Source organism: Bos taurus, chromosome 21 (assembly GCF_002263795.3).
Source record: "Bos taurus isolate L1 Dominette 01449 registration number 42190680 breed Hereford chromosome 21, ARS-UCD2.0, whole genome shotgun sequence".
Classification (NCBI taxonomy): domain Eukaryota; kingdom Metazoa; phylum Chordata; class Mammalia; order Artiodactyla; family Bovidae; genus Bos; species Bos taurus.
Genome location: NC_037348.1, coordinates 29114446 through 29129851, shown reverse-complemented (window position 1 = coordinate 29129851; position 15406 = coordinate 29114446). Strand labels below are relative to the sequence as shown.

The 15406-nt window shown below is 50.6% G+C and overlaps 1 protein-coding gene across 4 annotated transcripts in view; it reads right to left on the bottom strand.

Annotated features, from left to right (window-relative positions):
- The window catches only part of PCSK6 (proprotein convertase subtilisin/kexin type 6), a 211276-nt gene that overhangs the window by 13810 nt on the left and 182060 nt on the right, over window positions 1-15406 (bottom strand). For 3 of the 4 annotated variants that reach the window (XM_059879305.1, XM_024982014.2, XM_059879306.1), the window contains 3 exons: window positions 5671-5850; window positions 5512-5550; window positions 510-612 (listed from right to left, as the gene is read on the bottom strand). In XM_059879305.1, the coding sequence (XP_059735288.1) occupies window positions 510-612; window positions 5512-5550; window positions 5671-5850 (322 nt within the window). The remainder of the gene's footprint in view (window positions 1-509; window positions 613-5511; window positions 5551-5670; window positions 5851-15406) is intronic. The other variant, XM_024982015.2, reaches the window with a different exon arrangement.

Here is a 15406-nt window from a genome sequence, read left to right as displayed (position 1 = left end):
GGGTCTCCAAGGTCACCATGAGGGCTCAGCAGCGCCCCTGCCAGAGCCCTGGCCGTGAGTGCACCCCAGGGGGGCTGCACCCCTGCCTGGGCACGCAGGGGTGGGGACCCCTCATTCTTGGCAGACTTTGCTGATGTTTACAGCAGTACTGGCCCCAGAGACGATGTTTGTTTGCAGTTTCCAAGCGAATGCCATGCTCAGTACGACCCACTTTTGTTTAACACAATGGAGAGAAAAAGCTTATGAACATAGCACAATGCCACCCATGGCCTCTGAGTTCTGTCTCAGTCACGATCTATTCACGTGATGAGAACAGAAGGCTGCGAAGCATAAACTTTTCAAGCAGTGACCCTCCAGGTGACCTCCCTTCAGGGTATGTGGCTGTGACCCTCAAAGTGACTTCCCTCCAGGGTGTATGGCTGTGACCCTATATGTGACCTTTCCCTTCCAGGTGGTGTCGCTAATCCCTATGTAGGAGCCGGACACACAGCTGCAGCCTAGCCCTTTACCTGCTGGTCTTGACACTCCCCAGGCTGAAGTGGACGCAGTTCAAGCACTGGTCTGCACCGGGGCCATCACAGCCTTTGTCCCCACACTCCGGATGGCACACACCTTAAAGAAACAACCGTTTCCTTTCACCCACAGAGATGCTGTCTCAGTCATGTTGAACCCCCAAGAAACCTGTGTCTGGGTCCCACAGGCCCCTGCTGGGCCAACACACCCATCCTGTAGGGGACCCGCCTCAGCTGAGAACAGAGGGTTTGATGACCTGAGATGGGGGCTGCCTGAGGACAAGCAGGAGAGCGGTGGGCAGGGATCCAGGACTGTGACATTCTAGTATCCTTCCTGCGGCAAGGTCATGATGCTGGGCTGGCCACCACCCCCATCTCCACCATGAAGGACCACATGGGCAGGGCCACATGGGCACCAGTCACCACCCCATCTCCACCATGAAGGGCAGTGCAGAGTCACATGGGGACCAATCACCACCCTCATCTCCACCATGAAGGGCAGTGCAGAGTCACATGGGCACCAGTCACCACCCCCATCTCCACCATGAAGGGCAGTGCAGAGTCATGCGGGACAGCTGTGACCAGGCAGCCACTTTCTGATGAGGAATGAAGGAAAGAAGAGGGGTGCACCATGCTGCCTCATGCAGTGATGGAGCCGGGCAGGTCTCCATGGCCCGAGTGGGTCTGGGCTGAGCCCTGCTTGGCTCCCCCATCTTGACCTCAGAGGTGGCCCCCCTACCTCCTCTCCATCCCCAAATTCTAACTCTGAGAGCTTGTGTGTTGCTGGAACTGGGGCAACCCCGCAGGGCCTGACCTGGTCTCCCCTCCACCTGTGCTTTGGGAAAGAGACCAGCTCTTTGGTTCTGGCCCTAGCACTGGGGGCCCCTCCACAGGGGTCCTCCTCACCTGGCCACTGGGCTGAGCTATGGTGGAACCCCTCCTCCCGTCTCCTCCCCACCTCCCCCATCGTCTCCACTGGGAAGTGGCTCCAGAAAGCCTCCCCATGTCGGGAGGGGCCTGGTGGGGCATTTGAAGGCTTTTGAGTCCCTGGAAGAGAAAACAACCAACTTCTACAAGGTTTCAGTTGTCGGAGAGGGTGGGGAGTAAGTTCAGAAGCAAAGAGGAGGTGACTAGCCGGTCACCAGCATTTCACAGCCAGAAGGGAAAGACACAAGGGCTTACTCTGTGCAGCCACAATGGGTCTTTGCTGAGGGCACAAAGTCCCCTTCATTCCTCTTTAAAGGGCCTCCAGACCTTCCTAGTGTTAGACTCGCTGTATTTGGCTTTCCTCCCCCAAGGTTTACCGTTGTCAGCATTTCCAAAGTTTTCACTGTGGGTCCCACCGGGAACCCCTTTCAAAGCTGTGCTCATCCCTGGGGGTGAGCTAGACGGCTCCTCAGGGTCTGGGGGCATGAGGCTCCCCTATCCCTCCCTCAGCTACAGGAAGCTGTTGGATTTGGGCGTCAATTTGCATTTGAGCTGACTCTTGTCTGCTCATCCTTTTGTGGCATCCAGCCCTCCCTGCAGCGGCCTGACAACCTGTGGCCTGGGATCACCTCCCCCCAAGGCAGGAGAATCTCCTGTGAGAAGTTGAGAATAACTTTCTTAACCCTAAGGAGAAGTGTAGGGATGGGAGGAGATAGCCCCCACTCCCCACTCTTTCCCAGCCTGGGAGATGGAGCTCCACAGGGCAGGACCTGGTCTAGTAACCATGTTGGATGCCAACTTTCTGGCGCCTGAAAGGTGTTAGGACGGCTCAAAGCAGGTGCTCAGTAAATACCTGCTGAATGGCTGAGGGTGAGAGAAGGGACGAAAGAGCAAGGCACTGGGATACTGGGGCAGCCCGGCATCCTCCTGTCCACACACAGAATGTCCTCAGATGTCCCAGAATGGGGAAGCCTTGGGGGAGGCCTGGTGCACTCAGTCCCCTCTCCCTGGGGCCTCTCTGCTGGTGAGAGATTAGTCAGGGACCCATTGGGGAGCCCCACGCTAGGTGGGGGTTGCAGAAGCCTGATAGGGCACCCAGGGACGGCAAGTCCAGTCCCGCACAGGGGCGGGGGGTGGATAGCCTTGTGCCAGGGAGCGCGGTGAGACTCTCCCAAGCAGGGTCCTCCGGTCTGCATCTGTGAGCCCCCTCCCTGTGCAAATCTCTTCCTGGATCACCCTGAATAGCCCAACAGGAGGGTCATCCCTACCAGGAATCATTCCTGAACTCTGTCTGCCAGCTGGGCTGCCTGGTCCCACCCCCACTGTTCCTCAGATGCACCTGGGTTCCCTTTGGCTCAGCTATACCCATCTTCTGGGTGGATGTGCTTATGCCCCCTTTCCCTCTTCTATCCAGGAGCCTGAACGTTCCTCAGAGACCCCCCACTTTCTGTCTCACCTCCCAGGGCTTCAGCCACAGGGCAGCATGACACTCTCCCCCCAGCTCTGCAGCCAGCAGGATGGCGGCCACCCCCTGAGAAAATGGAGCATTTCCTGCGCTATCAGTACACAAGGAGGTCACAGGCATCAGTGACTCTGGCCTTCCAGGGCAGCCAGGAAGGAGGAGAACCTGGGCCATCCGGCAGCCATAGGGCTGCAGCCACTCCCTACAGGGAGCCCTGAGGAACTCAGGATGTGACTGCACAGGACAGAGATCCCAGACAGCTGAGGCGCACATGGAAGGAGAGATTTCAGCGAGCACAGACTCCTGTATCGTCCCATACACAAAAGGCAGATGCGAGAGTCTGGGCTCACCTGGTGGTTCACACAGTAAAGAATCTGCCTGCAGTGCAGGAGACACAGGGGACCTGGATTCAATCCCTGAGTCAGGAAGATCCCCTGGAGAAGAGAATGGCAACCCTCTCCAGTATTCTTGCCTAGAGAATCCCAGGGACAGAGGAGCCTGGTGGGCTATAGTCCATAGGGTTTTGAAGAGTCAGACATGACTGAGCAACTAACGCTTTCACATTCATTTTCATTCATACAGAAAAGTGCTAACTTCCTTGACTTGGGATATCTGGTTTTCTTTAACTCACAAAAATATTTTTGATGTTCAGACTGCCTGCCCTTAGTTGCAAACTTCTATATAACCTGGCTCCTACCCCTCTCACCTCCTCAGAGCAGTTATCTCAGGGTCACTTGAGATGCTGCCTCCCAGGCTTAAGTCCTAAAAGCTTCCCTCGAATAAAACATAACTCACCTTCTTGGTTGAGACTATTTTTTAAGTTGACACCCCTCTGCAGGTGCTGGACTGACACTGGCTTATTTAAAAACTCTTTCCTGACTCCTGTGTGCAGTGAATCCAGGATAAAATCATACGTGAGCAAACATTAGAAAGCAGCTGGGGGTTCTCAGTGGCTCTGTCCTAACGGGCTTAGGCCTGAAGGACCAGGTATATTCAGTGAGTCTCACAGTCCTTGCCCTTCTCACCACCCAGAAGCCTAGCCTCCATGTCACCACGAGGCTTGAGGTGAGCACCGGCGGATCCGTCTGCAGAGACCCTTACTGCCCGCAGGCGGCTGGACCTCCTCTCTGTCCCCCTACTTACCTCCCCCACTTTATTTACTTCTTGGCTCCAGGAGGGCTGGCCCGGCACCTGTCCACCCCCCATCACAGCACTGCCCAGTGCCCCCGCTGCCAGAACCAGGAATGAACAGGGCCCAGTGCCCCCCAGGCACCATCGGCATGACCAGCTTAGCATCTGAGAAGGCTCCCCAGTTCTCGGCCACCTCTCAAGCTCACCCCTCAGCTGTGTGAGAAACTCTACAAAGTCCACAGTCACAGCTGCACCTCACAGTCTTCCCCACTCGGTCCCTCTCCTCCCTCAGCTTCTGTACCTGGGCTTGTCTGTCTGTGACAGAGGGGATCCCCAGGCACCCAGAAGAGGCCCCCATCCCCCAAGTCCTCACCCCTCCTTCCATGCCCCTCCTGCCCTGGCCCCTTTCCTGTTCTTCTGCTGTTACTGGTGTGCCCGCCGTACTTGCCCAAGACCCCAGGGAATCTCCCTGAGGGTTAGGAACACCCCTCAGTCCCTCAGAGACCCCTCCAATCCCCGTGGTCGGGCTCCTAAGTGGCCTGGGCTGCATAAGAATTAGAGTGACATTCCAGGACAGTGTGAGGTTAGAGCCATAGCAGATTTTAGCGGGGAGGGAATCAGTCCTTTATTAATAATTACTGAATCTTGCCACTGTTTATAAATCACAGGGGGAAACAGAGCAGATTAGTCCATACATAATTCAGTGCTCCATTTTAAAGGCATGGTAGGAGAAATTTAAAATTGAATCACCCATAATTTATGCTTGATCTTTATTTGTGGAATTCTCCATTTTGTTATTTTTTTTTCCAGAAGCTATTAGATAACTCAAAGCATCAATATTCTTAGATCTCACTCATCATTTATCAAGCAGCTGAAATATTTAGCCAAGGAAAATACGCCCAACCAGAAAGATTCCACATTTCACAATCACTGGGGTGGTTCTGAGGCAAAGGAAAGCTTTCGGCCAGGTATACCCACAAGATCATGCCTGGCCCAGTGCCGGGAGCGTCCATGGCTGCCTAGGCTGCCAGGCTCCTGGCACGGAGCATTGCAGGCTGAGCCAGGGCTGCCCATGGGGGTGCTGCAGGAAGACCACTGGCAAGGAGGCACCCCTGCTGCTTGTGAGTGTTCCCCCGACATCAGGCCTTGACCCTGTCACACGTCCTTCTCCAGCCCCCCACCCTATCCCCTGGTCCTCCACAGTCTCCACGCCAGTCACTCCCCCTGGCCATGCCCACACATCCTGGCTCCTGTCAGTGCCCCCGGCCTTCCCACATCCTGGCCATGAGGACAGAGAACAGACAGATGAGAGAGAGGGTCTGGAGGCTGAGCCGGGAGCTGGGTCCCCTGAAGGAAAGGGGGTGCCCCAGAGGAGTGCCACTAGCCGGGGGCAGGTCCATGTTCTGGTGGGGGACAGGGAACCTGTATTCCCTGTCCTAGAAAGGTTGTAGAGTACTTACTGGTTTGCAGCATACTTACTGGTCTGTAAAAGACTAGGAGAGCCAGGGGAGGAAGGAGCTGTGAGTGCAAACGACCACCATTACTACGACTCCCAAGCGAGAGGAGACCAGCAGCCCTAACCCGCCTGCCGCCGGGGAGTGGACAAGCAGGCGTGTCCTCCGGCCGCAGGCTCAGTACCTGTGTAGTCCTCTTCGTCCTCCGGAACCTCAGCCTGGGACGGTGACACGGCAGTCCTCGGGGGCTCCAGCTCTGAGGCGGAGAGCTCCAGCATCCGAGAGCGGGACTGGTGGGTGCTGAAGGTGGTGTAGGGGTGCTCGGCGGTGCCGTACAGGATGAGGGTCCACTCCCTCAGCTTCCCTGGAAGGCACAGGATCCAGACTCACCCAGAGTCCAGACAGCCCTCAGGAGGCCCAGGACGTGCTCCGGCCAGGGGCCTCCACTCCCCAGAAGTGCCTAGCGCAGCCGGCTCAGGTTCCCAGCCCTCCTCTGACAGCAGGGCTCCCAGCCCAGTGCCATCCCCCGCTTGTCACCCCATGCCCAGCCACCTCTCCCTCCTTGGGTGGTGGTGCAGCCCCTCCCCACCAAACGACTCCCACCCCAACAATGGGTAGCTCCCTCCCTGTCTGGGAAAATCCAGGGGATGGATCTGGGTCAGGTGGGCCCTCAGCCTCATCCCGTGTGTTCCGACATACTAGCTAGGGTCTCCACCCTGGGTCACAGGATGGCGGGTCTTGGAAACAGAAAGATGACTGGTACCCTCGCTGGTCTGCATGTGTAGGGAGGGGGACAGGGAGCAGCAGGGACCACCCTGCTGCCTCTATGAGAGAACGAGGCTCAGGTAGCTGGATATGATCAGGTGTGAGGAGAAGGGGAACCTGGCCTGCACCGTGCAGGTGGGATCACTGATGTAATACAGCCCACAAGGGCGGGGGTAGACATGACTGCAGGCTGCCTCCCTCTCTCAACATGTGTGGCCAGCATTCGGGGCCATGGGACTGTGTCGGGAGGGTCACTGACGTCATCATCGTGCAGGTGAGGGGCCGAGGGCCAGTGTGATTGGCCTAAGGACAAGCCTAGGCTCGCGCTAACGGGCTCCGGTCACCCCAGCTGCACAGGGTTTATTGAGAAGAGGGCTGACTCCACAGGAACTGGTTCTGTCATGCAGCGGGGGACAGATCAGGACTGGTTTCTTTTACCCAGCATCCTGGCCAGATAAGGTCCCAGCCCCTGAAAGCTGCAGCCACCAAAGCCCCCAAGTCAGGCTCAGGCCCTCCCGGACCGACCAGGATTAAAGCAGGTAAGGGACCTGTCCTGGGCTGACTGTCCCCTGGGACATGTCTCCAGAGGGTGTGGCTCTTTCCGTGGCCAAGTCCCCAACACAGCAAGTGACACTGACAGGGAAATGCTTCATGTGGGCCCAGGTGCAGCAAACACAGCCAGGCTAGGAAGCACCGTGCATTCTCAAGCCCCAGGGATCAAATGACAGCTACACCTCGCAACCACAAAGCTCTGGGCTTTGTGAGGTGCTGAGTGAGGAACACTGCATAGTGACTGCATAGGGGAGTATATGACCACAGGCAGCAACGAGGGCTCTACGAGCTGTAATCAGAGTTGAGATTTATTTCAACTTTGTATTATGTCTCTAGAAACCCCACCAAAGGCCTTGTCACTAAAGTTAGATGCTTATTTTAGGCAGAGGTTTGGTAGGACAAACAAGAGAAGGGAGGCTGCTCCAAGCTTGGGATCAGAACAGCCTGTGTGTGAGCGGGGAGAGCAGAACCAATACCAAAAAACCATGGGAACAGCTCCTAAGAGTTCTTGTCAAGAGGAGAAACCAGCTTCTTTCCTTCTTTGTGTGTCTGTAGGACATGATGGGTAGGACATTAGGGAGACTGACTGCAGCAATCACTTCTCCCTATGCATAAGTCACTGTGCTGTAACCTTATGCTTCTCAGGGCCACATGCCAATTATATCTCGATAAAGCTGACAAGAAAAATAATTCCAAGAAACCAGCAGGAGGACCTGTCTTGCAGGGAGGCCTGGAAGGGAGGCCGAGAGGGGAGGCTGGGGTTCAGGAATGGAAGAGAGACTTCATTTTTATTGTTTTCCCTTGTGGATGGTTTGATTTAAAAACAAACAAACAAACATGGCATATATTACCTTTCATATATATAAATATTAAATCATTAAGTTTAGTTTAAAAATCTATAAACAGGGACTTCCCTGGTGGTCTAGTGGCTAGGACTCCACACTCTCTGCTCCCCCTGAAGGGGGCCCAGGTTTGATCCCTGGTCGGGGAACTAAATCCTATATGCCATAACTAAAGATCCTGTGTGCCGCAACTAAGACCAGGTGCAGCCAAATAAATAATTTTTTTTTTTAAACGAGATCAAACCAGTTAATCCTAAAGGAAATCAACCCTGAATATTCATTGGAAGGACTGATGCTGAAGCTGAAGCTCCAACACTCTGGCCACCTGACATGAAGAGCCAACTCACTGGAAAAGACCCTGATGCTGGGAAAGATTGAAGGCAGGAGGAGAAGGGGACGACAGAGGATGAGATGGTTGAATGGCATCACCGACTCCTTGGACATGAATTTGAGCAAGCTCCAGGAGATGGTGAAGGACAGGGAAGCCTGGCATGCTGCAGTCCACGGGGTCAAAAAGAGTCGAACATGACTTAGTGACTGAACAACAACAAAGAAACAAACTGGTTATACAGTCAAGGAAGCAAACGTGAAAAAGCTGAGGCCCAGTGCTTTTGATTTACATTTCTGAAATAAATGTGAAGGCTCAAAATCTACAAGTACAGAGGGAGCAGAGTGGAAGTCCCCCCAACCTGCCTGCCCGAGCCACCATCTCTGTCCACGGCTACTCGGCTACCTGTTTCTTGAGCATCCTTCTGGAGGTGTTTTATTCTTATCCAAGCAAACATGAATACATATTCTGCCCCGTCCCTTTTATCAACACACCTGGCAGCATATTCTGCACTTGGGATTTTCCATTAAAACACATCCTGCTGATCTTTCCATCACTGCCTCAGAGAGATGTGGCATCACTTACTAACAATGCCCTTGACAGGCATCGAAGTTGTTTTCGAATGTCTGCAGTCACAGACAGCCTATAGCCTGGGTCACAGGAGGAGGCGCCAGGCGAGGCTGGCAGAGCAAGGACTCGGCTTTGAATCCTGATTCGGCCACCTGCTGGCTGTGAGGCCTCAGGCAAAGTAATCACTCTCCCTGTTCTTCAGCGTCCTCATCTGTGAAGTGGGATCACATTAACAACACCTACTTCACAGATCAGCCTGGGGAATGAAATGACTTTAACGATGGTAGAGATTCAGAAAAGTGACTCATGTGGAAGTGCAGCTGTGCTCTCAGCTGCAGGGTGGTCCCTGCGCCCCCTCCCCGACTCCACACCCATCAACAACCCTGAGGATGTAGCCCATAGCCGTGCCAGCTCCCAGCACTCTTACCATGCCCAGAGTCCGCCCTTGCTGTGAGGAGAGGAGACGCAGAGGGAAAAACCAAGCAGGAAGCAGAAGACCCACCATCCAGGTTTATAGCAGAGACCCAGCCCACACTCCACAGGACTCCATCCAGGTTTAGAGCAGAGACCCAGCCCACACTCCACAGGACTCCATCCAGGTTTAGAGCAGAGACCCAGCCCACACTCCATAGGACTCCATCCAGGTTTAGAGCAGAGACCCAGCCCACACTCCATAGGACTCCATCCAGGTTTAGAGCAGAGACCCAGCCCACACTCCATAGGACTCCATCCAGGTTTAGAGCAGAGACCCAGCCCACATTCCATAGGACTCCATCCAGGTTTAGAGCAGAGACCCAGCCCACAATCCATAGGACTCCATCCAGGTTTAGAGCAGAGACCCAGTCCACACTCCACAGAACTGCATCCAGGGCAACAAAGACCCAGTCCATACTCCACAGGACTCCATCCAGGGTTAGACCAGAGACCCAGCCAGCCGACACTCAACAGAACCTTCATCCAGAGCAGTAGGACCTTTTAACAAGAATGTACTGCTTATTGGTCAAATCTGCACAAGGTGTGCTTACAAAAACCCAACCAGTACCATTCACTCCTTAGTTTCCAGGAAAGGGTTCTTAAAAGATGCCCTGATCCCAATGCCTTGGCTGTCTCTTCATCAGATTCCTGAGCCCCTAGAAGAAGGAAGGGCACATTTGCCTGCTCAAATGCTTGGGCAGCACTGCTGGGAGAGGAGAGGATAATCCAAGCTGATGCCCGAGGCTGCCGACAAATGGCCTTGTCTTCATTCACTGTCTTCAGTGCATTTCCTCTCAATGAACTGAGCTCCTAATAAACAAACAGGGTTATTCCTATTCAAAGAGAGAACAAGAATTAAGGCAAGACTAAGGCAGAGTTTGCCAATGGGAAAGTACCACCAATGGTATCGCTTTTCTTTTCCAGCATTTTGAATTAAGCGCTAATCCAAACAAGCTAGATGTGGGGGAAAGATTCTGTTAGATTAAGGGCTCTGAACTAATCCTTTTGAATTCCTGGCTTTTCTTCAGCCATAAGCAAAGTTATGAACAACAAAGAATTTACTAAATCTCCACCATCCTCACACTCTTATGGCAGAAAGCGAAGAGGAACTAAAGTACCTCTTGATGAAGCTGAAAGATGAGAGTGAAAAAGCTGGCTTAAAACTCAACATTCAGAAAACTAAGATCATGGCATCCAGTCCCATCACTTCATGGCAAATAGATGGGAAAACAATGGAAACAGTGACAGACTTTATTTTCTTGGGCTCCAAAATCACTGCAGATGGTGACTGCAGCCATGAAATTAAAAGACGCTTGCTCCTTGGAAGAAAAGCTATGACAAACCTAGATAGCATTTTAAAATGCAGAGACATTACTTTGCTGACAAAGGTCCGTCTAATCAAAGCTATGGTTTTTCCAGTAGTCATGTATGGATGTGAGAGTTGGACCATAAAGAAGGCTGAGTGCCAAAGAATTGATGCTTTTGAACTGTGCTGCTGGATAAGACTCTTGAGAGTCCTTTGGACTGCAGGGAGATCAAATCAGTCAATCCTAAAGGAAATTCAGTTCAGTTCAGTTTAGTTCAGTTCAGTCACTCAGTCGTGTCCGACTTTTTGTGACCCCATGAATCACAGCACTCCAGGCCTCCCTGTCCATCACCAACTCCCAGAGTTCACTCAGACCCATGTCCATCGAGTCAGTGATGTCAGCCAGCCATCTCATCCTCTGTCGTCCCCTTCTCCTCCTGCCCCAATCCCTCCCAGCATCAGAGTCTTTTCCAATGAGTCAACTCTTCGCATGAGGTGGCCAAAGTACTGGAGTTTCAGCTTTAACATCATTCCTTCCAAAGAAATCCAAGTCCTGAATATTCACTGGAAGAACTGATGCTGAAGCTTAAGCTCTAATACTTTGGCCACCTGACGCAAAGAACTGACTCACTGGAAAAGACCCTGATGCTGGAAAAGATTGAAAGCAGGAGGAGAAGAGGATGACAGAGAAGAGATGGTTGGATGGCATCACTGACTCGATGGACATAAGTTTGAGCAAGCTCATGAGTTGGTGAAGGACAGGGAAGCCTGGTGTGCTGTAGTCCACAGGGCCACAAAGAGTTGGACACTACTGAGTGACTGAACTGACTGAACTGAACTCAAGGACGGGGTCTTCAGATCTATAGGCAGTCGGTCAAAAGCACAGGTGATAACCCAGGCTTACAACTGGTGTACCAAGTACAGTGGGGTGGGGAAGAGGGGGCAGATAGTCTTGTGGGACTGAACCCTCAGTCTGCAGGGCTGATGCTGTTCCATGGCAGGTGGTGCCAGAAGGGAGTTACATTGTAGCACACCCAGGTGAAGCTGCAGAGAATTGCCTGTCCTGGGGAAAACCCCACACATTTGGGACCTGAAGTGAAGACCTCTGAGTGAACAACAGAGGCAGAGAGAGAAACACAGAAGGGAGGAAGAAGTGGGTTTTTCCCTACTCCATGTTTCTATTTTACAACACCAGCTGCAGTTTTCTTGAAATTTTCTGGTCCTGCTCTTGTTTGCTTTTGCTGCCTGAGTTGCTTCTTCCCCCCGGGGTTTGTTTTCTATAAAGTCTGTGTCTGTTTTGATGTTGCATAAACTTCTCACATGTGTGGGGGTCCTTTTCTATTTATCAGTGAGGCACTAAGAATGGTTAGAAGTTCTGCATGCTGGAATGTGAAAACACACTTTTTGTTTATTGATTTCGTATTCAGCAAACTTGCTAGCCAGAACAAAACGAGAACGGAAATGTTATCATAGCATGCCAGCTAGCTCAGATGTAAACAATGCTTGTTTTCATAGTAAATGCAAGCACTTCGCATCAGAAACAGTGGAGACGGGAAGAAAATGTACGATTTTTAAAGTGCTGAAATAATAAAAAAGAAACAGGGCTGACCCAGGATCCAGTGAAAATAACTGTTGAGAAATAGGTGGAGCCATGGCACCCTCGCCTTCATTCCTGTCAGCAGAGTCAAAATCAGCGTGTCAATAAGTAAACCTATCCTTAAAAACAAACCAAAAGATGGGCTGAAATAAAGATATTTTGAGATAAACCCAAGCAGGGAAGAGTCATGGCCAGCAGGCTAAGAAATGGAGAAGCAGCTCTTCAGGCAGAAGGAAGATGGTCACACATAAAATCCGGATCCACAGGGAGAACATGGGGAAGAGCAGCTTTTTTTTTCCGTCACTCGGGGCTAGGCTCCCTCTGTCACCTCTATTTAACCCGCACTACCTGTTTGGATTGGCAGTATTTTTATAATCATCCAGTTCCAACGATCTATTTTAAATTATGGTATTTTCCTTTGGCACGAGTCATTTAGTAGTGTTGCTCCACTATCAAATGTATAGGCTTTTTCTAGTAACCTCTTAAGTTTTGATTTCTTACGTGTACTCTCAGAGGACAGGGTTTATATACTACCAGTCCTTGGAAATAGCCTGAAGCTTGCCAAATGGCCCACGATGTGCCCAATTCTCATAAACAATCCACCTTGCGCTGGAAAGGCGAGTGTGTTCTTCGGTCATTGTGTGTAGGTCCACTGGTTGGACCTAATTTTCAACTGTGATGTTCAGAATTCTCTCCCTACTGACTTGCTGTTTTGCCTACCAAAGGTACTTGAGGTACACTAAACCTCCCACCTTGTGTGTTAGTCTTTTTCTCTTTGGAGTTTTAACAAATTTTTGCTTTATATATTTCGAGGCCACATCAGGACTGAACCAAATCTTTTATCAACATCTGTGATCCTCCTTCCAGCTTCAGGAAGGCTTTCCACCTTAACGTTTGTTTCTCCAATGTTAACGGAACTACATCGGCTTTCTTTGGTTAGCATTTTCTTGGGCTACTTTTTACCATCCACTGATTCTTAACTTTGCAGTTTTCTTGTAGTTTAGATATTGTTCTTACATATAGCTCTCTCAGTCAGGCGCAGCATGAAGCAGATAGCATAATTAAACTCAGATAATCCAATGGCTTCCTAGGTGGTTCAGTGGTAAAGAATCTGCCTGCCAATGCAGGAGACGCAAGAGATGTGGGTTCGATCCCCGGGGCTGGGAAAATCCCCTGCAGAAGGAAATGGCTACCCATTTCAGTATTCTTGCCTGGAGAATCCCATGGACAGAGCAGCCTGGCAGGCTACAGTCCATGGGGTCCCAGAGTCGGACACGATTGAAGCGGCTTAACAACAATGAGCAGAGGCAAGGGATGATGGGGTTCCCCAGGGCTAGAAACAGAAGTGGTGCTAAGCCCACAGGTGTACTATAGCCTACAGGCAAGGGGAAGGGAGGGCGTGACCCCAAGGGATGCTGGAGGTCACACAGAAGTACCACTTTCCTCCTTCTATTCTCCTGCTGAAGTTCTCTTGGCTGAACTCCACCACAAGCCATGGGCAGAGGGTCTTTGCACAAGCCAGCCTCAAGGCAGAGTGGGGCAGATGCAATAGCAAACACACTCAAAAATCTAATCTGACAATCTTTGTCTTCTAAATGAAGCAGTCTGTCTATTTACCTTAATTGGAACTATCAACACAGCTGGACTTCACAGCTTGTTTTGTGTATTCTAGTTGTTTCGCTAGTTGTTCTGTTCTTGGTCTTTCTGGTGCCAGACACAGAAGCCCACAACATCTCCTAACATTACAATTTTGTCTTTGTTGGGGGTAATTCATTAGCAATTTATGAAAGATGTTTACCTTATACTAAAAAAAAAAACAATAACAAAACCTCAAATCATACTATGAAGAAAATCAAATCACAAAGTGGGAATAAAAAGAGAATGAGCAAAACTCTAGAAAAGAAATTTAGGATTATCTTAAGGCTATATATAAGTCTTAAGACTATTTAAGTCAAATAACAGATCACAAAAATATTTATAGGAGCTATGACCCAGAAAGGGTTATTACATCTGTATTTTACATGAAGCACCTACAATAATGGGATGCTTAAATAAATGACTTCCCTAGTGGCTCAGACAATAAAGCGTCTGCCTACAATGTGGGAGACCCAGGTTCGATCCCTGGGTCGGGAAGATCCTCTAGAGAAGGAAATGGCAACCCACTCCAGTACTCTTGCCTGGAAAATCCCATGGACGGAGGAGCCTGGTAGGCTACAGTCCGTGGGGTCGCAAAGGGTCGGACAAGACTGAGTGACTAAACTTTCTAAATAAGTGATGATACTTCTACTTGGCAAGGTACTAAAAATATATATAAAATGCTGCCTACACAGATGTGCAAGTAACAAAAGGAAATACAAAGTTAGACATGCAGCACGGTTAGAAAACGCTGTAAAATGTCAAGTCCAAAAAACACTAAGTGGAAATATGGACATATTGAACATGACGTGTTTCTGAAAAAGGATAAGGTTAAGTGTTTCAAACATTAAGTGCACTTGAGGGTGGGGGGCTGGGGGGAGGGGATCTGGCTGCCAGAATGCTGACCAAGGGTGGCTGCACCTCTGTGGCTGATGTGACGGTGGGGAACCTGGGGATGGGGTTTTCAGGAGAGCTCTTCCTCTTCCCATATGTTTCATTGTTCATTTTCATCAATGTCTAGTGTATTATTTGTAAAAACGAAGTATTCAAGAAAAATCTCATCTCTTTGTTCCACCCGAGACCAGGAGACACAGAATGATGAATGAAGCCATGACTTGAGAACGTGCACAAGCTTGCACAACTTGGACAAGCAGAGTGTCGCCCTCCCTCTCCCTCCTGAACTAGGAGACTCAGGGGAACAATGTCTACAACGGGCCCCTGAAACAGCTGAAGGGAGGCAGAAACCCTCTGAGACCCACCAAGTACTCTCAAAGCTAATGGGGTTAAAGTGGGGCTTCTGAACATCGGTGTGTGTGGCCTCCCGATGTGCTGAGTTCTCTCCAGGCAGCAGGAGCAATCTCCCAGAAAAGGCATGTTAGTGACAAACCTGGAAGCCAGCACAGAAGGCATTGCTGGAAACCTGACTTTCTTTCTAGCTGCCAGTACAAGATAAATCGGGCCATCAAACCCAGATTGCAAAAGCTCCATTCTTCTTCTCGAAGTGAAGATTAGCTCAAAGCAGATGTCAATTCAACAGTCAATAAAGCCAACAAGAGAGTGAGAACAGCTATGCTCTCAGTAAGAAAGAAACGTATTAAAGTTACTGAACTGAAATCAAGAAACCATGGAACTTTTTATGATGAAAAAAGGGAAAGAACAGTCACATGGGAGAGACTAATTTCTTCCTCTTTTAACTGATTATTATATGGGTTATAAGTATAACCTCAGATATGCAGATGATACCACCCTTATGGCAGAAAGTGAAGAGGAGACTGAAAAAGCTGGCTTAAAACTCAACATTCAAAAACTGAAGATCATGGCATCCGGTCCTATCACTGCATTGCAAATAGA